Raw genomic sequence first — 20,877 nt, forward strand, 5'->3', positions numbered from 1 at the left:
TCCGGTCTTATCTCCCTCTGTATTTCGTCTGTTTACAGCTTTCCATCTGTTTCCCTCATTAACTATTTCTTCTCTCTCTCTACCCCTGCCATCTAACATCATCTTTATCATCTGCCATCCAGTATCTTCTCTGTCTCTCCCTCTCTTCACCACCTTCCTGCATCTCCTCTATCTGCCTGTCTCCCTGCTATCCAGCATCTCCTCTCATCTCTTATTGGTCTCCCTCTCCCTGCTTCCTTTACCCTGCCATCTCTTTACAGCACCTTTTGTTTCCCTTCCTCCTGTTTCCACATCTGCTAGATCGCGCTAATTAACACAGAGTGAAGATGCACAGAACCGTGGCTCTCTCTGCTCCACTACTTCTTCCTTTGCCGGTCCTGCCTCCTCTGAAATCAACTTCCAGGATCAGCAGAGGAAGCAGAAGGGTGCAGGAAGAGCTTTGGTCCCATGTGTCTTCACTCCGCATTAATTAGCATGGACCTAGCGGAGGTAGAAACTAAAGATGCTGTAAGGAAGTGGCAGGATAAAGGAGTGAGAGAGAGAGAGGGCAATGCAATACGGAAAGGCAGTTTTCCAGTGGGCAGGAAAGGTTGCAGTTGAGGCTGGGGAGGCTAAGCCTCCCTAAGCCTCTTATACGGGGTGCCTATGACTTAAGTGCAGAAACATCAGAAAAAGGGCTACTGGAATTAATTGGTCAATGCCATAATTCTTTTTAACTGGACTGTGCTTCATAAAGAATCTTTTGCCTTCAATAACTGCTTATGTGTTTCTTCTTACCAATGTTGTTAGTGTTCTAGCATTTACTCCATTTTTCTTTCTATATGTCACTATGGAGCTAATTTTCGAAAGAGAAGAATGTTTAAAAAGTGGCATAAATCGGCATTTTGATGTTTTGCTTGCCAAAATGTTCAAATCACTATTTTCAAAACCCTGTCATGGAGGTGCCTTGAAACCTCTAGGGAAAAAGGCTACTCTCGAAGTTGAAAGAATAGCTGTAGTGTTACATTGTAACAGAGAGTTAGGGGGACCAGGCTTCTTCTTCTTGACCATCAGTAGTGGAATACAAAGGCTCTATCTAGCTTCATGTTATCATCTCACCCCAATCTATCTGGTGTTTTTTGCAGCTGGAGGAACAACTGAGCCGACTGCAACGGGAAAAGAATGAGCTGCAGAGCCGACTGGAAGAGGATCAGGAGGACATGAATGAGTTGATGAAGAAGCATAAGGCAGCTGTGGCTCAGGTAAAGGCTCTCCCAGCCCTCCTAAAGGGGATGCTGGTGATCCAGGGCAGCAGCTTAGGTAAAATCTCCTCAGCCCTCCCTGAGGGGAGACTGCATATCAGGTTCAGTGGCTAATGTAAAGTCTCCCTTAGCCCACCCTGAGGGGAAGGAGAGGCTGAACATTAGCAGTGTTGGAGCAAGTTCAGACACCTATCTCTGTCCTCCCAGTGAGCCTTTTCAGGAAAAGGGTAACCATGAAGGGTGAAGTGCCTTCTTTACTGTCTCGAATGCTTGCGCTGCCCAGGACCTGGTTGGTTCTGCAGTCAGGGCCATGTTATAGTGACACTACTTATGAGTTAGTTGTTCCTTTAGTCCAGCAGAGGGATTTCGGGACTTCTGGGTTTGGCACTGATTTCACCAGGCACATCAATTTGCTCATTATAAATGTTAGAGAGGTGAAGTTGAGCCTGTGAATGTCTTGCTTTTCTGTTTCAACAGTCTTCTCGAGACCTGGCCCAGATTAATGACTTGCAGAGCCAGATGGAAGAAGCCCAGAAAGAAAAACAGGAGTTGCAGGAAAAGGTTAGAGAATGCACTTAGCAGGATGTCATGTTAAATACTGCTCCCTGTAACCTGATTCCTGGCGTGCCCCGCAGGTGGTAAAAGCAGGATGCAACTCTTTAAAAAAATGACTTCCTGTGCTGCTGTTTGGCAGGCATTAGGAAGGTAATTCTGTAAATGGGCATGTAAGTGCCGCCCTATTGGCAGATACAGGCCAAAATGCATTACTATTCTATAAAATAGAGCATAACTGTAAGAGGGCCATGGGTGTGACCCCAAGCAAAACTCACAAGCTATAGTGCACTGTTAGTTGTGCGCTTGGCATGGCATACTTAGGCACGCCAAGTTATACCAGTGATTGTGCTAACTTCTGCCATGCCAAAACAAATTTATGCTAGTATTCTATAGCAATTTAGGCACGCCTAAGTACCATTATCGAATTTGCACTCGTGCCCGTCTGCCATGCCCAATTCAAGGTGCCACGTTACAGAATTATCTCCTAGATGTCACAGGGTGTCGCCTCCACCCCCTTCAGGCAGAGTTTTTAGTTTAGGTGTGACACAGCCCATTCCTTCTGTATCCTTTGCAAGAGGAAGCTCTGTGTTGTCAGTCTCTCATGGATTTCCCATCTCCTGAAGTGCAGTACAAGGCCTGCCATGGTGCTTTTGCTCCTGGGAGTCTCTGGCTAATCCTCTGTTGAAGAGGTTTCTGTTCAGGAGGTTTACTTACTCATTTTAATCCTAGTTTAAAGTCACTGACATAGTGCCTGCATCTCTTCCAATTAAGAGCTGTTTGGAATTGATTTGGAAAAACAATGGTAAAGTGCCTTCAGTAATCCAGAATCGATAGAGGGGTAAAGTTTGTGTGCTGTGCTTCAGTCTGACATTATTACATGAAACAGCAGGAGATTATTGATTTCTCTCTCCTTTTCTAGGTGCTCTCCCTCCCTCCCTCCCTCCCCTCATTCCCTCCTTTCATACACTCCCACCTCTAACCCCATCTCTATTTTTTTCATTGTTTTCTCTTCCTTTTTTTCCTCTGTCTCACTCCTTCTCCCTTCTTTCTCCTTTTGTCTCTCATCCCTTCCTCCCCTTCCCTTTACTCTCTCATTCTCCCTCCCTCCTGTGTTCGCCTGGCACAGTCTTTTCCGTGCAGTTGCTAGGGGAGTTGGCTGATGCTTGTTACAGTAGGTGACAGTAAGGCTGACCTTGGCAGCAGTGAGTTGCAGAGGTAGATAGACAATCCAAGGCTTTAGGAGGCAGACAGGATGAATACAACAGGCTAAAACAAAGGTCTCTCTCTGGAAGGCACTCCCTTCCCTTTGCAGATGTATTGTGGGGAGGAAGGAGCAGGGATGTAATGGCTACTTGAAAATTTGCAAATTGTTAGAAATAGGTGAATCCTTTCCCCTAGGGCAAAGAACACAGAAGCATCAACAGTTATGTTTGTGTGTACTGGTTAGAGGGAAAGGGCTCATCCAGGCTTTATATTCCTTCCCTTAACTGGACACAGGAGTTATTGTCCCCTTGCCATCATACAGGGATACTCACTCCAGGAGTGGCCTGTCGAGTAGAGTACGTGTGGGGCCATGTGTGAAGACTCATTGTAGGGCCTTATTAGCAATAAATCAATAGGGGCTAAAAAATGGGGCCGTGTGTGAAAAACAGTCCTTCTCAGTGATAGGGGTGGCCCTGGCTTACACCACTTCTTGGCAAACTTTGAGATGTGGACTATGCCAGCCCTGGATCTTATATGATGTAATCACAGAACTTCCAGCTTCAGCACACGCATAGATACAATCTTGTGTGTTCAAGGAAGGATTAAGGCATAGGCAAACTAGGCACATGCCTAGGACCCACATTTTTAGGAGAAGCATTCTCAGATGTGCTAATTTGATGTCTCCCAGTGCAGATTTTTGCCCTGGTAAGTTAGCTGCTGGTAGAAAGAAGAGCAGAGGAGAGAACCAGCCACTGCTGCCCAGAGATATCCAGGAGGAGTCTGGGACTAGCAGTGCTTCTTAGTCCTTCCTTCTCTGCTGGCTTTCCTTTGCAGTTAGAATCAGTTAGAGCCCCATTTGCGAAAGTTCTAAATTGTATGTACATTATTGTGGGTGGGCTTAGCACACTTGTTTGCCTAGGGCACAGCAAAGGGTCAATCCATGCCCTGTCTGTTGTGTGCTGCTCTGAGTAAATCAAGTGTTTATAGGGCTCTACGCTCACAGGCGTATTGCCTGTCCAGGGTTCTGTTTGAAGGTGCATTTTCCTGTCACCATTCCAGAATGGATAGTCCAAACAAAGTTGTACTGGATTACTGTGGGCCTTAGGGCCAGTGTCATTGTATTGCATGCAGATGGGAGACTGCATGCCTCCTCAGTGTTGCAGAAATGGTACTACAGCAGAAGCTGACCTCTGACCTCTTCTTTCTCTTCTGATTTAGTTGCAAGGAATGCAGAGTCAGCTGGAGTTCCTTGAGCAGTCCATGGTAGACAAGTCCTTGGTCAGTAGGCAGGAAGCCAAGATCCGAGAGCTGGAGACCAAGCTGGAGTTCGAGAGGACGCAAGTGAAGCGGCTGGAGGTGGGTGGAAAGGCAAGGAGAAGAGAGGCGAACCAGGATCGTGTGAAAGAGAAGCCCCGCAGGAGCTTTCAGATCCAATTTATGAGAAACTGGCTGCAGTTAAACTAAAATAAGTGCAGAAAAATAGAGACAAATTAAAATCCTATAAAACTTGCAGGTTTAATAGTAAACATATCTCTGGGGTTTCATAATTAAGAGAGCTTGCACAATACCTGGCTCGATATGAAACTTGTTTCAGAACTGTAGTGGGAACTGTAGCAGTGGGATAATAGAATGAGGAACAAACTCAAAGGTTGAGCAAAGGGATCACAGCCCATTCTCTGAAGCCCCAACCAGTGTGACAGTAAAAGAGACAGCAGTACTGGGCAGCAGAACATTTGCTTTCAAGTCAAAGAGAGTTAATGACATTATTGGTGAGAGGGAACTTGGAATATGTAGCAGTCTACAGTGTTGGGGTAGATACAAGAAAGGCTGCCAAATGTTAGGCGCCAAACATTATAGAATACTAGCATAAGTCCACATTGGTGCACCTAACTTTAGACGTGAACATTTATGCCAGCTCAAAGGCTGGTGTAAGTGTTCACACCTGGCTGTAGCAGTTATGTGTATAACTGCATGTATTCTATAATGAGTTCTGGGCACACCCCTGACCCACCCATGCCCTTCCTAAGTACATGCTCCCTTGCAATTACGTGGTATGGATTTTATGCACATTTGTGTTACAACACCATCTAAGATCAGTTGGGAAAGGGAAATGAGACGATATACCGCCTTTCTGTGTTGTTGGTTTTTTTTTGGCAACTATAGTTGCACAAGTAATTTATTTATTTATTTGTAGCATTTGTATCCCACATTTTCCCAACAATTTGCAGGCTCAATTAGCACCAATTAACACTACTTAATTCCAATTATTGTTTACCTCGATTATCTCTTTATTATATTAAGTTACATTTGTAATTGACCTCCTTTAGCGGCCATTCCAGACAGGTGGGGACTGAGAAACACTGACTCTGAATACTGTACAAAACCCCTATTCAGTTGCCAGCCAGCCAGCCAGTATTTCTCAGTCTCCCAGCAGGTGAGTCTTGCTGGTCTGGTAGGCCTGGGGTGGTGGTCCCTGGGATTTTTTTGCATTTGATTTTGGGGTCGTTGGACCTTTGTTGCTTCTTTTAGTGATACATTTTATTTGCCTTTTTCCTATGCTTCATTGCTAGCAGGGTGTTGTTCCATGGGGGTCACTTATTCCCCTTGGGGGTGTTATACCTAGAAGGCTGGGTTCCTTTCTCCCCATCAGCCGAGCACCCTTTCAGGGGACCTTGTGTGCCTTGGCCCTAGATCTGCTCGGTGCCTTGAGTGCCTGGTCCTCCTCCAGCTGTGTACCATTGACTTTAATTCTTTAGACAAGTGAAAAAAACAAAGACCAGAGTGAAGCCCAGAATTTGGCAAAACTGTGAATGTTGTACAGTTGAGGGGATTTTCTGTGTCAGGCTTGCCTGATTTTTTGTTTGGGGCTTTTGGTGGTTCCCATGTCTTCAGACGGTCTCAATGGTATGAATGCAGAAAAGCCACTCTGGTGCTGAGACTGCAGTAAAAAGGGTGTTCTGGTTCCCGGTGCTCCTTGCAGGCTTTGTGAGGAACCGAAGTCGGTGTTTTCAGCTTCCTGAGAATCACAGCGGATAGAGGAAGGTCCATCAAGCCCAACATATGGTTTCCAACAGTGGCCAATCCAGGTTACAAGTACCTGGCAAGATCCCAAGACAGTACAAGTTGGCCCCAGAGTGCTCCCTCCTGGGTCCCTCGACTGTCAGTGTCAAATCTGCAATGGGTGGTGTGGGTTTCCCTGAATTTGTTTAGACATTATTCAGGGCCTGACAGTCTGGGGGTTCTGTGTCTAGGGACACTCGTGGGAAGGGAGTTTCTCTGGAGATGACCAAACGGCCCATAGTGGACTGGGCTGCTGATCTGGTAGTTAGACCAGAATTTGCAGACCCTGAGGAGGACCCTTGGCAGGAAGAGGATCTTGGTGAGGCCAAGGACCTTCCTCTAAGGGAGGATCCCATGGTGGTCATATTTTCCAGAAAGAGGAGTTGATGAAATTGATTTTGCAAGTCACCTCGGTGCTGAATTTTGTGGAGGGGGAGTTGTCTGCTGAAGGCATGGAGAAGAAAGAGGACCCTTTTATTAAGAGCATTAGGGTATTAGGTAGCCGTCTGTCCTTCCCCATGAACTGGGATCTGTGAGATGTGGTCCAAGTGGAGTGGAAATCCCCTGGATGCTTCCTGCAGAGTTGTAAGGGCTATGGGCAAGTTGTACCCCATTCCTTCAGAGGACCAGGAGTGGTCATGAAGACTATAGTTCCTATAGACAGGGGGTGCTCTCCTTAAGGATCCCCAGGATAGGAGGATGGAGAATGCTCAAGCATAGCTTTGACCTCTTGGCTGTGGCCCTACAGGCCTCTATCTCTGGGGGACTTGTGGCCAGAGCATGATTTCGATGAGCAGAGAGATTTCTGGATGCTCCCATGGTGGATCAGCAGTCAGTGGCCAGGGATATGGCTAAGCTGGAGATATGGGCCTCCTTTTTGGCAGATGCATTATGATTTTCTTTGGGCGTCTGCTAAAAGTATGGGCCTTTCTGTGGCAGCCCACAGAGCCTTGTAGCTTCAAGGCTGGGTGGCTGACATTTCCTCTAAATTGAAGCTTTGTTCTCTTTCCTTTCATGGCTCCATATTATTTGGGGAAGAGTTGGATAAGCTAGTGAGAGGTCTTGGGGACTCTAAAGTCCCACGGTTACCAGAGAACAATCCCAGAGGTGCCTCTGCACAGGAGCGTTTTTGAGAGGCTCAGTGCTAGCATCTGGGATGTTTCAGTGGTACTCAGCAGAGTCATTTTTCCAACATACACAATCCTTTCATGGGAACCGTTGGGGAGGGGTCATGAGTTGGGTTGTATTTTTATTTTATTTTTTTATTTTTGTTACATTTGTACCCCGCGCTTTCCCACTTATGGCAGGCTCAATGTGGCAGGCGATGGAGGGTTATAGAGCTCCCGACCAGGTCAGAAGTTCCCAATGATGGTGTAGGGGTCCAGGCTCTGGTGGTAATAGAAGCTCAATTACAGGCGTTTTACCAGAGATGGACCCAAATTACTTTGGACCAGTGGGTGCTTGAGGTGGTTTGTGATGGCTATTCTCTCGAGTTTGATCAGCCTTTACCGGTCTTGTTTGTGGAGTCTCCTTGCTATTCCAGTTGGAAAGCAGGGGAGGTGCAGGAGAATTTAGACAAGACTCATCACGTTGCGAGCGGTGGTACCAGTACCACAGGAAGAATGGGGTACAGAATGTTATTCCATCTACTTCATGGTTCCCAAGAAGGAGAGCACCTTTCATCTGATCCTGGACCTCAAGCGTGTGAACAGGGCTCTCAAGGTTCCCAGCTTTCATATGGAGACTCTGCAGTAGGTTATCATTGCAGTCCAGATTGGAGAATTTCTCATTTCCTCGGACCTTATGGAGGCTTACTTCCATATTCCCATTTGGAGAGCCCATCAGCATTGCTTTTATTTTGCTGTATTAGTACAGCATTTTCAGTTTCGTGCACTACCTTTCGGTCTTGCAATAGTGCCCCATATTTTTTCCAAAGTCATGATTGTTGTGGTGGCGGCCTTGCACAAAGAGGGTGTTTTGGTCCGTCCTTACCTGGACAATTGGTTAATTTAGGTGAAGACATTTCAAGAGAGTGAGCGCAATACAGCTCAGGTGGTTCATTTTCTAGAACATCTGGGCTGGATAGCCAATAGTGCCAAAAGAGTTATCTCTCTGGCATGGTCCCTTGAATATCTGGGAGTTCATTTTGACACTTTGGTCAGTCATGTCTTCTTGCCTTTTCTGAGGATTCTCAAGCTTCAGCCACAGGTTTGGGGACTTCTTTTGGAGAGTGACCCGCAGGCCTGGGACTTTCTGCAGATCCTAGGCTCGATGGCAGTGATGTTGGAAGTGGTTCTGTGAGCCCGGTCTTATATGAAGCCCTTATTACTGGCCTTTCTGGCAAAGTGGTCTCCTCAGAAAGATGCCTTGGAGGTTCGAGTTCCTCTCCGGGGAGAGGTGCCGTGCAGCCTGTAGTGGTGTCTCAATCAGGTAGCCCAGGGCCTTGATCACTGGATGAAACAAACTAGTCAATCAACAGATTGGAGACCAGGGTGATCCGTCTCGCTCTGTTTGCCTGTCAGCAAATGTTGGTGGGAAAGGTAGTATGGGTGCTGTCTGACAATGCCACAGCCAGTAGCGTATGTCGATCAGCAGGGTAGCACAAGAAGTCATCAGATTGCGGAGGAGGCCTCCGCCCTTCTTCGGTGAGCAGAGGTTCACTTATCTCAGCTGTCTGTAGCCTAGGTGGCGGGCGCAGAAAACGAGCAGGTGGATTTTCTCAGCAGACATACCTTGGATCCTGGAGAGTGGTCCCTGTCGCAGGAGGCCTTCGAGCAGGTGCTGCCTCGCCTCACCCTATGCTTGGAATAAACTACCCGAACCCATACGCCACGCGCCCTCCCTGCCCCTCTTCAAATCCTTACTCAAAGCCCACCTCTTCACTGTAGCTTTCAGCACTTAACCACTTACCTCTATTCAGGAAACCTACACTCCCCCATTTGATTGACTGCTTACTTGTCCTTTAGACTGACTGCTTACCTGTCCTTTAGATTGTAAGCTCTTTTGAGCAGGGACTGTCCTTCCTCGTTTAAATTGTACAGCGCTGCGTAACCCTAGTAGCGCTTTAGAAATGTTAAGTAGTAGTAGTGCATCATTGGGGCATTCTGGTGCTGGATTTGATGGCGATAGCACACAGCGCTCAGGTCCCTCGGTTCTTCAATCACTGGAGGGATGTGTACTTGGAGGGGGTTGATGTGCTGGTTTTTCCATGGCCAAAGGTGGTTCTCTTATACGTGTTTCCTCTGTGACCAGATTATCCAGTGGATAGAGTTGCATCCCAGTCTGGTGGTTCTTGTCATGCCAAACTGACCTCTGCATCCTTGGTACAGGGGCCTGACAACTCTGGCGGTGGATGTAGGGTGTGCCTGCGACAGAAGAGTTTCTCTCCGCAAGTAATTTCTACCATGCTCCAGGCCCTAAAACAATCTGTCTTTCTGGCTTATGTGTGTGTTTGAGGCCTGGTGCCAGGAGAGGGCCTTGCAGCCTTTCAGGGTGTTGGTGGTGGAGATCTTACTCTTTCTACAGGATGATTTGGATAAACGGTTGGCCCGATCCTCCCTTAAGGTCCATTTGGCAGCCTTGTGGTTCTATCGGTGGCAAGTCCTTAGCATCCCTTCCCGATGTGATTCATTTTCTGTAGGGTGTTAAGCTTTCTAGGTCCCTTTAGCATCCCTTGGCTCCCCCTTGGGATCTCAATTTGGTTTTGGATATGCTGGTAACGTTGCCCTTCGAGCTGTTGGTGGCCACCATGCTGAAGGATTGACTTTGAAGACTGTTTTCATGGTGGCAATCTCTTCAGCATGTCGGATTTTGGAACTTCAGGCTTTGTCCTATAGGTCACTGTTTTTGGTGATGGTACCCTGCTTCATCATTCCAGCCTGAAATAAAGCCACCTTTCTTCCTCTGAAGCTGGATCCATTTTGGGCTGCATCTTTGAAAAGAATTTGACTAGGGTGTGCCTGGAGATGGTGCTCAGTACTTGCTGTGTGCAGCTGTGATTATTGTAGATTTATGAATATTGATAAGACTTCCCCAGACTGTCAAATCATCCACACCTTAATAATGTAACTCAGACCGCAAAAGACCCATTATGGACTGGAGGTGATGCTCTCATTAGGTGGTTAGTTCCCTCTTATGGGGGGTGGGGGGGCTCATTAGGTTGGATGTCTCTGCTTCCTAGCAGCCTTTCTGGTGTTAAGTGATTGCCAGAAGTAGTGAGATGTGATAGCTTCATTCATCTGAGCACAGCTGGTAAGTAAATGAGTCTCTGTGAAATTTACCTCAGGATAGGTAAAATCAGGATTATATGCCCTCTCCACCTCCCCAGGGGAGGACATGAACTTTCTTTCTAGAAAAGTCTTGGCTTCCTGTGTTTCCAAATGTTATGCTTTCTTGGGATAAACATGACATTGAAAAGGAGTTAATTAACCATACACAGGGAGTACTACAAATAAGAAATGGCAAAATCCAAACAAAGACCTACAGGGCTCCTGCATGGCAAACCTGAGGCTTCCCAGTCCTGGGGAGGAGTCTCTTTCTTTCTCTCCAGCCTAGCGATTGCTGGTAACAACTTACCTGTGCAGGTCTCCCTTTGCATCCTCTGGTATGTCCCAGGGTGCCCTCTATTTAGGAGTGTTAACATTCACTAAGATTCAAAGGATGGTTCTTGTGTGGTACACTCTAACTGCTCTACCACTAGACTAACTCTTTGCTAGGACATTTTCTTACTTGCATTACAAAATGGTCAGGGTTACAACATATTGAAGTGAGTGTCAGAAATCCAGGTATGAATCCAAATCTCCTGAGCTGCTGAACAGTGACTGATTCTTCTCATCTGTTATGTTGCAGAGCCTGGTAAGTCGACTGAAGGAAAACATGGAGAAACTGACAGAGGAGCGGGACCAGCGGACAGCTGCGGAGAACCGAGAGAAAGAGCAGAGCAAGAGGCTGCAGCGGCAAATGCGGGACATGAAGGAGGAGATGGGAGAGTTGAGCAAAAAGGAGGCAGAAACCAGTCGTCGGAAGCATGAACTGGTAATGACCCCATTGCAATCTTGGAGTCCCGGGTTATCGGAACTGGAGCGGAGTGGATTGGGAATTGAGGGCAGAGCATGTTAGAGGGACAGAAGGGATGCAAAGACTTGTGCTCATATAGACCTTTTAATGTTTGTGGTTTTGCTTGACTGTTAAGGAGATGGATCTGGAAAGTCTGGAAGCGGCTAACCAGAGCCTGCAGGCAGACCTGAAGCTGGCCTTTAAGAGGATCGGAGACCTGCAGGCAGCAATTGAAGATGAAATGGAGAGCGATGATAATGAAGATCTGATTAACAGGTGAGCAGCTGCAGCAGTGTCCTGTGTGTGAGGTGCAGTGTCCTTGGGCATCTCATGGTAGTACTACCAAGGTGGATGAAAAGGATCCACACATGGCTGTTATATGTGTGTGTGCACTGTCAGAAAGGTCCATTGTGAAAAATGGCTGTATATGGGGGTAGGGAGACGGACTTCTATAAGTGTGCCTATATTTAGGTGCCTATTTTCAGAACATAAGAATAGCCATACTGGGTCAGACCAGTGGTCCATCTAGCCCAGTATTCTTCTTATAACAGTGGCTAATCCAGGTCACAAGTAACTGGCAGAAACCCAAATAGTAGCAACATTCCATGCTATCAATCCTGGGCAAGCAGTGACTTCCCCCATATCCATCTCAGTAACAGACTATGACTTTTCCTCCAGGAACTTGTCCAAACATTTTTTTAAAGAAAGTGCCTACTTTCCAGTGTAGAAAGTAGTGTAACCAGATATGCACACATATATATTTTAGGTGCAAACACTTATGCTAGCCATAAAATAAGTATAAGTGTTTGCACCTAAATGCTGGAGATACCATGTGTTTATAGTACTCTATAAGAGTGATTCCCGCCTAGATTCTGCCTGTGTGGATGCCCATCTATCAAATACATGCTATGTAAGAAATATGTGTATTTACAGGTTAATGTTTAAGCAGATTTTTGGCAGTTATGTGCATATGTGCAAATATACACATGTATAATTTATTATTCTAAACAGTTACACATGTAATCGGTGTGTAAATGTTAGCGCCTACTTTATAGATTTTCCCCATAATGACTAAGCCACAGTCTGTGAGCAGTTCCGTCCTCAGAGGTCACGATACTTCTCAGTCATGAATGACTCTGGCTGGGGGGAGGGCGAATCACTATGTTATGTGGCTACTTTGTGGAAGTTTTTTGGATAAGTGCTTTTATACGGTTCATTGGCTTAAGTAATGTATGGACGTATAGGTGTTTATAAGATGTGCACTTTTTCCACTTGTTTCAAAGATGTGTGACTCAGTTTTCTTGAATGGGTGGGTGTGTGTGTGACTGACATGGAGCATGAATTGATAGAGCTTTGTGGCCTTCTTTCTGTGTGTGCAAATGAGCCTTGGATTTGGATTTTAGATTTGATTACTCCCCTTTCCAAGTTCAAGACAATTTGCATACCTGTACAGCAGGTACAATCTAAGTTTTGAACTGAGCCATATTAGTGGGAAATGCAGAATTTGAACCCTGACTTCCTTGTTTCTCCACCTACTGCTCTAACCACTATGCTGCTGCTTCAGGTCTCCTCTGGCTTTCTTTCTATGAGCACAGATAGGTAATGGAGCCTGCTGGCTTAATTTCTGGTGTACATACAGGTGATAGACCTGACTGGCTTCCTTTCTGTGTGCACAGACAAGTGGTGGAGCTGGCTAGCTTCTCCTTAGTGCACACAGACAGGGGGTGGAGCTGGCTGGCTTCCTTTCTGTGTGTACAGACGGGGTGGAGTCATCTGGTCTCCTTTCCATGTGCACAGATGGATGGTGAAATCAAATGGAATTGTCTGTGACAGTGTTTACCTTTTATTTTTCACCTGTTTTTCTTTGGTTGCAGTCATGTCATTCTTCCATGTTTTTCATTTAATTTTTTGGATATTTCCCACATGCTTCCATCTTTGCTGATTTTTGTTTGATTTTCAGTTTGCAGGACATGGTGATAAAATATCAGAAACGAAAGAATAAAACGTGAGGACATCAGAATTCTTTGTCTTCCCTCACCCCCTTGCATGCCACGGCTAGCCTGAGTTTCTGCATGTGCTGTGTCCGTGGCAGGACAGTCTGATGCACGAGCACATCCTCTAGCTTTAACTGAGTTCTCACCGTAGCGCTAGCCCAAACTGTAAACATCTTTGTCATTTCTCAATATGCCATGAAGATTTACGTCTCTTCTTTTAATAACCATGTGAGAGACTGCCCAATGAGAGGGGCAGACAGGGGCCACAAACTCCAAATCATTTGTATAGATGTACAAAGTAGGGGGAGTTGTAGCCAATTCCTTACTCTTGTCTCTTCCCTAACCCTCCCCTCCCCCTTTCCTCATTGCCTTCCTGTCCCCTTTGTCCCCTTCTCTCCCTTATTTCTCGTTCTCTTCCTTTTCAATAAACACTCTGTAGTCCATTCTTATCTTCCAAAAGTGAGAATTTAGTATAAAGGCCGCAGCAATACAAGCCATTATTTTCATGATAACAACAGAACTTATCAAGAATTACCTCACTGTGAACATTTCTTAACTAATATAACTAGTCAGTATTAACATTCTTAACTAATACAGCAACAGCTGTCCTTTACTCTCTTTATCACATGCCAACCCAGAAGCTGCTTGCTTGCTTGCTTATATGCCAGGGAACCATCCTCCTTGTGCCTTACATAGCTCTTGCAATATCCGTTGTTAATTAGTATGGCTGAGGCTTAACCGCTAGCTTTTTTCAGCCTCGAGTCGCCGTAGCAAGTGTGCCTGGCCCCACTGTTTCATGTGAGTGCCCTCCCCACCATTTAAAAGCGGGAGAGGTCCGTGATTTGCTTTCTCTCTTTGGCATCCTCTGCTTCCATATAAGAGTCGGGACCATCGTTATTTTCCGTGTGCATCCCTTACTGCAGAGTACATCATGCAACAAAGGTTACTGACGCTGAATGACCCCCATTTCCCTAATGACTCGTTGGGTCTCTCTTGCTATCCCTTGCTGTGACAAGTGTATGCTGGGATGGGCAGCAGGGTTGCCGCTTGCTCGCAGTGCCGGTTTGAAAATGGTGCTGCTTTTTTCCTTCCTGCTGTTCTTTCCTTTTTCCACCCCTCCCCCTTTCTATTGTTTCCTATGTTTTCCTACCTCTTTTCTTCTTCCTCCCTCCCTCCCTCCCCTCACCCACCTCAAACTTTCTGGCGCTGGCCCCCCTATTCTGCAGACCTGCGCCTACGTCACGGCCTACCTCTCAATACAGATACAAGAACTGTTGGGGGTGGGGGGAGAAAGACAGTGAGTCAGGAAACAGATTGTTAAATATAAAGGAACTGATGAAGAAGAAAGTAGACAAAAAAACAGATATGGCAACTGTTAAGTTGACAGAGGGGGCCGGTGGGCAGTAAACAAATACAGAAAAAGAGAGTGCTAAAATTTAGAATACTAGTGTAAAACAGTTTCACACCTAACTTTAGGCGCAAGCACTTACTCTATGTCAGAGGCTGGTGTAAGCGCGCGCGCTTTAACTATTGGCAGTTAGACGCACAACTGCTAGTATTCTGTAGTCCTGCTCACCTAACTCCTAGGCACACCCCTAGAAATTGCGCACAATGCCCCTAGAAATTGCGCACAATGGAATCGGCGCATGCAACTTCTAGAATAGCAATTTAAGGGCATTTGCATGCACTAAATACTAATTGGTTCCAATTAGTGCCAGTTCACACCAATTTAAGCCAAGAAATGGCTGATAATTTAATAATTAATGTTAATTGGAATTAATTTGCGTGCTAGGCATAAATTTGGGTACACAAGTATATAGAATCCGGGGGAAAGTGCCAAAGGCTAGGTATATATTTGTGTATCATCCAGGGATGGATTTAGGCATAGACAACACAGGCATATGCCTGGGACATCAAATTTAGAAGGCAGACAAAAAATGGGGGGTTGGGACCTTAAGGAACTCCTCTCCCTTCAGCCCCTCTGCCTATGTGTGCCATAATCTTAAATCCAACCCTAGTGCGAGCACAGGAATAAAGGTGTTTTCTGCTCCTTTGAAAGCGTGGCCAGAGCTAACCGAGAGGAGAAATCCATAGCTGCTAACAATAAATGGAATTCTGGGCAATGGTGAGAGAGAGGCATGAGAGCCCTTATGTCACAAACAATTAATATCTCTCACTCTTCAGTCTGCATTTTGTTTTTCCCGGGTGAGTTGGGCCTTGCTTAACTAATGGCATAGAGGGTCATGGAAAGATTGGGTTTGACGTGGAGTTTAATTCAGGTGACAGAAAATCTCAGTTGCTCCTGGAGCTATTTTTATCTGTATAGGTTTATTCTTTATATTGTAATATCAAACCACCATGCAGAGTCTGTTATGGGAGGGAGGCATCAATGACTGAGAAGGATTTAAATGCCAAAAGTGAATACACTTAACTGTGGTTGATGCTTAAGATATATAATGGACATATCCTGCTGAAAGCCACAATGCACTGTCCAGGGGGGGGGGGGGTTGTGGGAAAAAGTTGGAGGGAAACTGGATAAATTTGTTAGTGGAAGATAATATTCAATATCTGTTAGACACACACAGGCTTCCTGCTGCTCCCATGGAGAGAGAATCTCGCTGTTTCCCCCCCCCCTCCCCCCCCCCCACACACCAATGGCTGCACTGCAGGGAGCTTTATGAGTGTTATTGAGTGCGGCAGAAATCAAATTACTCCTATTTGCTTACAGTATAGGTATGGTTGTTACCATAAAGGTAATGGAGGTGGTATACAGCTATGCGTTAGCGGAGATTTATCTATAAATGCAGAAATGGATTTTGCAGTGCATGCAGAAGCTTTATAAATCAGATCAATAGGGGTATGAAAGAAGCTGTATAAATTAGATGTTTTAAGGAAGTGAGATTTATGTGAGCCGTATAAATCAGACGGGGATATAATTCTGTGGGGTCTGTGTACAGTTGTTAGGTTGATGGATGCACTCCTGGTCACAGCTGCTCAGTCATTTCTGTCCTGGCTGCTTAGTTTCTGTTTACCTAAAACTGCAATCACTGTTCATTCTCTGCAGTGGAGTCTGGTACTGTGAGGCTGCTGATACCTTTGTACACATTCTCTGCAAGCCCACTGGTTCCCTTCCATGCGTCTCCTAGGAGCCTGCTGCCTACCCTCTGTGTGCTGCTACTGAGCTCATTGCTGCTTTTCTGTGCCCTCCTCTCCAGAAAGCTTGCTGTCTTCCCACCATTTACTCCCTGTGAGCCTGTTGCTGCCTTTCTGTTCTCTTCGTGGGAATCTGCTGCTTCTCTGAATGGTCCTTGTGAGTCTGCTGCCTTCCCTTCTGGTGCTCCCAGGAGCCTGCAAACCTCTTCCTCTAGTCTATAGCCTCTGAGCTTTCCTGAGCATATATTTCCTATGAGCAGTATTAGCATACTCCTGGTAAGCCCTCCCCCCACAACAAGTATGCTGCCGTCTCCTTCCATGCACTGTTTGCATCACATTCCTTTCCACATGCTCCCTTCAAGTCTGCTGCCCTTCTCACTGCAAGCTTTCCTCCAGATCCACTCAGTGAGACTGTCACCAACCTCTGCTCCCTCCTCCATGCTTCACAGGAGCCTGCACACACTCTCCATCAGACTGCCATTTGCCTTTTGTTTTGCGCAGACCCTTTTTGATATACACAGTTAGAGGCTGTACATGTGGGGTGTGTGTGAAATCTCTGTCCTTGCCATCAAGTGTGTGGCTAAATGCAGTACAGAGAGAAAGAAATTGTGGAATGTTTTAGCATTACTTAAAGTTGTGAGTAGGTTATAAATTGTGACCAGAAGATAAAATTCAACACTCTTGTATAGTCCTTAATAGTTCCACCACAGGCTCCAACTCTCTGATCCATCTTAAAGGTTTCATCAAGCCTCAAGCCATCACAAATAGAAGGAGTTGTTTGTCACTGTTTCCTGGGCATGGAGCTCCATGGAACATGAATGAGCACAGCTGGCCTAAAGATATCTGATGCCCTAGGCAAACCATGAGAATAGCCCCTGCCCCACCTGTATTTCCTACCCTCTTCGCCAGGTGTTCAGTATCTTTCTCCTTCCCTCCATCCTCACCAAGATGTCCAGCATCTCTTTTCTTTCCCATCCCCCTCCTCCCAAGGTGTCTACAATCTTTACTTCTCCCCCTCAAGCTATCCAGCATTTCTTTCAGGGCAGGATTAAGACTTTGGTGGACCCTGGGCAAACAAATGCATTGGGCCACCCATCATAAAGTAAGTTTCTATTGCATAGCTTCCCACTATTCCATAATCTGTGGGATAGTTGTGTCCATTAATCAGCAAGTTGAGATAGAGAAACTGAAAACTGAGCTGAGACATTTCTCTTGGCAACCAGTCCAGCTCCTCAGTATTTTCTGTCTCAGTAGTTGGATGGACACACTTTTCAATCTCTGGTTCTGAGTGATTTTCTCCTGTCCAGGGGATCAACTAGTTCCTAGTGAGCTTTGTAGGTGGCTTGAGTCTGCAGTCATATCTGGAGGTCTTCAGATCCCTGTCTCTGGTGTCCCTTGAATTTACTTCTTCCCTCCTTTCACCTCTCCCCCTGTTTCCTGTGGAGCTCTCCATTTCCAGCACAACAACTTAAAAAATAAAAAGGAGAAGGAAAGAGGTTTATTGGAGAGCATGGGACAGAGTATATCAGTCCTAATCCTCTCTCATCTGGGGTAAGACTTTTGGAGACTGTGAGATTGGGGAGGGGGGGGGGGGGGGGGAAACAGCCAGCAGTGGTAAGTTCGACTAAAGTTTGACTCAGAAATGCTTTGCAGGCCTCAAATTCAACTCACGTGGAATCAGTTAAGCGTTATTCCCGCTGTGGGACCTGCCAGCCAGCATCAGGGCATTGCAATGCGTGCAAACCAGGAATCCTGTGGTAAGTGAAGGAAATGGTCTGTGGCAGCACGTCTTGGCTCAGCATCCAAATATCCTGGGGACTTCGGGCTCTCCAGCAGAACTGGTGTGCAGTTTGATGCAGGAGAGTACAAGAATGGGCACCATTTTGTCATGGCCAACTGGCAGTGAGGAACAGCCTCTGATCATGCGCAGAGCATGCAACCTAAGGGGCCTGATGCAGCACTCAGCTGCATCTGGATCTTTCTCTGTAGTTTATATTGCTGTTACACCGGGCCTATTTACTGAAGCAGGGACAGTCAAAGTTGCTGCATGATGCTTCAGTTTCTCACCTCACTGCCCCTATGGCTCCTAAGAGATCTCGTTTAGATCTCCAGGAGTGGGCAGATGAAATATTCAGAGATGCCATCGTTGAAGGAGCCGTTAGAGGAGGGGGATGATCTGAAAGTACTGAGGTTGTTTCATGAAAAGAGTCTCGGTACTCTGATTTTTGAGGCACTGGCAGTACTTTCCATTGTCTTCTGCTTCGGTGTTAAGAATTCTATCTTCGTCGATCATGAGGGAGCTTAGAGGTCCTTCTAGTGCCTTCCCGATGCATCCAGATATTCAGGACCTGATTACAGCAGAATGGGTCTCACCAGTTATGGGGCTGAGAGTGGGAAGAGCCATGACTTGCCTCTATCCATTGATTCTAGAGGAGAAAGATAAATTGCTGCTTCCCAGGGTGGGCTCCCATGTTAGTGATGACTAAGAAGACCACCTTTCCGGTGGAAGGGGGCATTGCTCTAAATAACCTACAGGATAGGAAGCTAGAAGGCTCGTTGAAACAAGCCTAAGTGGCCTCTTTGGGCCTTCAAGCAACAGTATGCAGCTCGTTCATGGCAAGAGCATGCCTGAAGTGGCATCAGCAGTCTGCAACACAAGACAGGCACCATAACGCCCTGCTGTATAAGGGGTTGGCCTACTTGATGGATGCTATTTATGACTTGTTATGGGTTACTGCCCGCAGTATGTCTTTGCTATGTCAGCAACTCTGGTTGTGGCATTGGGCAGCAGATGCAGTGTCAAAGTCACATCTAGTTAAACTGCCCTCTTGGGGCAAGTGGCTATTTGGAGAAGATCTCGAACTAGGGGAAACTAAGCCACTCATTTGCCGGAGGATAAGCTGAAAGCCTCTGGTCGTCCATTTTCAGGAGCTCTCAAACTTGATTTGGAGACTGCAGACAGTACCAGCCTCATTGTCAGCAATATAGTTAGAAGTCCTGCTTTCAGGCATACCAATATTCTGTGCAGACAGGCAGTTCTCCTCTTAAGTCAACTAGAGTGCCCAATGCCTCCTGAGCTTTGCAATGATGTGAGGCTGGTCCACTCTTTTCTTCCTCCAGTGGGAGGATGTCTTCAGGAGTTTCAGGAAGAGTGGACAAAAATCACGTCAGACTAGTGGGTTCTGGATATGCTTACAGAAAGTTACAAGTTGGAGTTCTCCTGCCGGGTTGCTCCTTGCATTCTCTTTGTCGAAAGGGAACCAAGGCAGTTGAGGTTCAGGCCACCATAGATTACTTGCTGGTGCTCCAGGCCATTATTCCAGTTCCCCAGGCCAAACAGGGACAAGACAGATACTCCATCTACTTCATTGTCCCAAAGAAGGAGAGCATCAGATGTCCCTCTAAATGCTTTCTACTATATAGGGCATCCAGTGCATGACTATGACTGAATAGGAGAAGCTCAAGGGGCCAATGTGGCCATGTTGGGCGGTTAGAGGATAATTGTATGCTCTCTTAATGTATCTGCATTGAATAAATATTATTTTTCTATGTGGGTCTGATCCTCTTGAAAGATGCCAGCCAGCATAATGCTGCCAAGAAGAGATGCATAATGCATATTGCTTCAGAAAAGATAGTTCATGTTGTAACCAGGCTTCAGGCCCAACAAAGGTGAGATCCAGGAAAACACCCTTACAACAAGAAGTTCTACCTTCCTAATGGAAGGTCAGGCGGGTACAATATTTGACTTCATTTCTCTTCCAAACTGCTGCTGCAACCACCACCACTTTGAAGGTGGTTCTGGGCATCATGGCTAGCCCAAAGGGGACAAAAGATAGTTCTTGGAGGAGTAGCCTAGTGGTTAGTGCAGTGGACTTTGATCCAGGGGAACTGAGTTCGATTCCCACTGCAGCTCCTTGTGACTGTGGGCAAGTCACTTAACCCTCCATTGCCCCTGGTACAAAATAAGTACCTGAATATATGTAAACCGCTTTGAATGTAGTTGCAAAAACCTCAGAAAGGCGGTATATCAAGTTCCATTTCCCTTTCTCCTTTCCCTTTCTTTCCTCTAAGGGATTGGCATCTCCAGTGATGGCCAGAAGGTGGCTCTGATTGCATCACTTGGGTGGTAGATTCATCCTCCAAAGCCTGCTTGAGGAGACTCCTATTTAAATGGAGACTTCTCTTTGGGAAGGAACTGGAGAAGTTGGATAAGGATCTTCAGGAAAGCAAACCCCAGCATATCCTGGAGGATTGCAATGTCTACCAGGACCAGTGGTTCACACCCAAAATTTAGGGAACAAAGAAGGTTTTGGTCCCTAAGCCCTCCACACACTCTTCAGCCTCGGTACTGGGTTTCTGCACCTTTCAGTCTTTCAAAAAGCCCCTGGATATCTCGGGCCCAAGTCCCAGAGCTCTCCAGAAAACTCAGTGAAGAACTTTGGGTCCCCATCTATGTGTAGTTGACTCAGGGGTTTTGATTAGCAGTGAGCCCGGATAGCCTCAGATCAGCAGGCATTAGAGGTGATTCACCAAGGGGTATGCCTTCGACTTGGCTTCCCAAGTGCCCAATACCCTTTTGAAATCTTCCTGTGGTTTGGAAGTCAAGAGTAGTACAG

The 20,877-nt window shown here is 46.3% G+C and overlaps 1 protein-coding gene across 6 annotated transcripts in view; it reads left to right on the top strand.

Annotated features, from left to right (window-relative positions):
* MYO18A (myosin XVIIIA) overlaps nucleotides 1–20,877 on the top strand; it is a 278,083-nt gene that overhangs the window by 228,879 nt on the left and 28,327 nt on the right. For 4 of the 6 annotated variants that reach the window (XM_030185915.1, XM_030185909.1, XM_030185910.1 and 1 more), the window contains 6 exons: nucleotides 1,125–1,241; nucleotides 1,719–1,802; nucleotides 4,218–4,355; nucleotides 10,908–11,093; nucleotides 11,251–11,390; nucleotides 13,075–13,119. In XM_030185915.1, the coding sequence (XP_030041775.1) occupies nucleotides 1,125–1,241; nucleotides 1,719–1,802; nucleotides 4,218–4,355; nucleotides 10,908–11,093; nucleotides 11,251–11,390; nucleotides 13,075–13,119 (710 nt within the window). The remainder of the gene's footprint in view (nucleotides 1–1,124; nucleotides 1,242–1,718; nucleotides 1,803–4,217; nucleotides 4,356–10,907; nucleotides 11,094–11,250; nucleotides 11,391–13,074; nucleotides 13,120–20,877) is intronic. The other 2 variants (XM_030185913.1, XM_030185912.1) reach the window with 1 other exon arrangement.

The sequence above is a fragment of the Microcaecilia unicolor genome, chromosome 13 (genome assembly GCF_901765095.1).
Source record: "Microcaecilia unicolor chromosome 13, aMicUni1.1, whole genome shotgun sequence".
In the NCBI taxonomy this organism is placed as follows: Eukaryota; Metazoa; Chordata; class Amphibia; order Gymnophiona; family Siphonopidae; genus Microcaecilia; species Microcaecilia unicolor.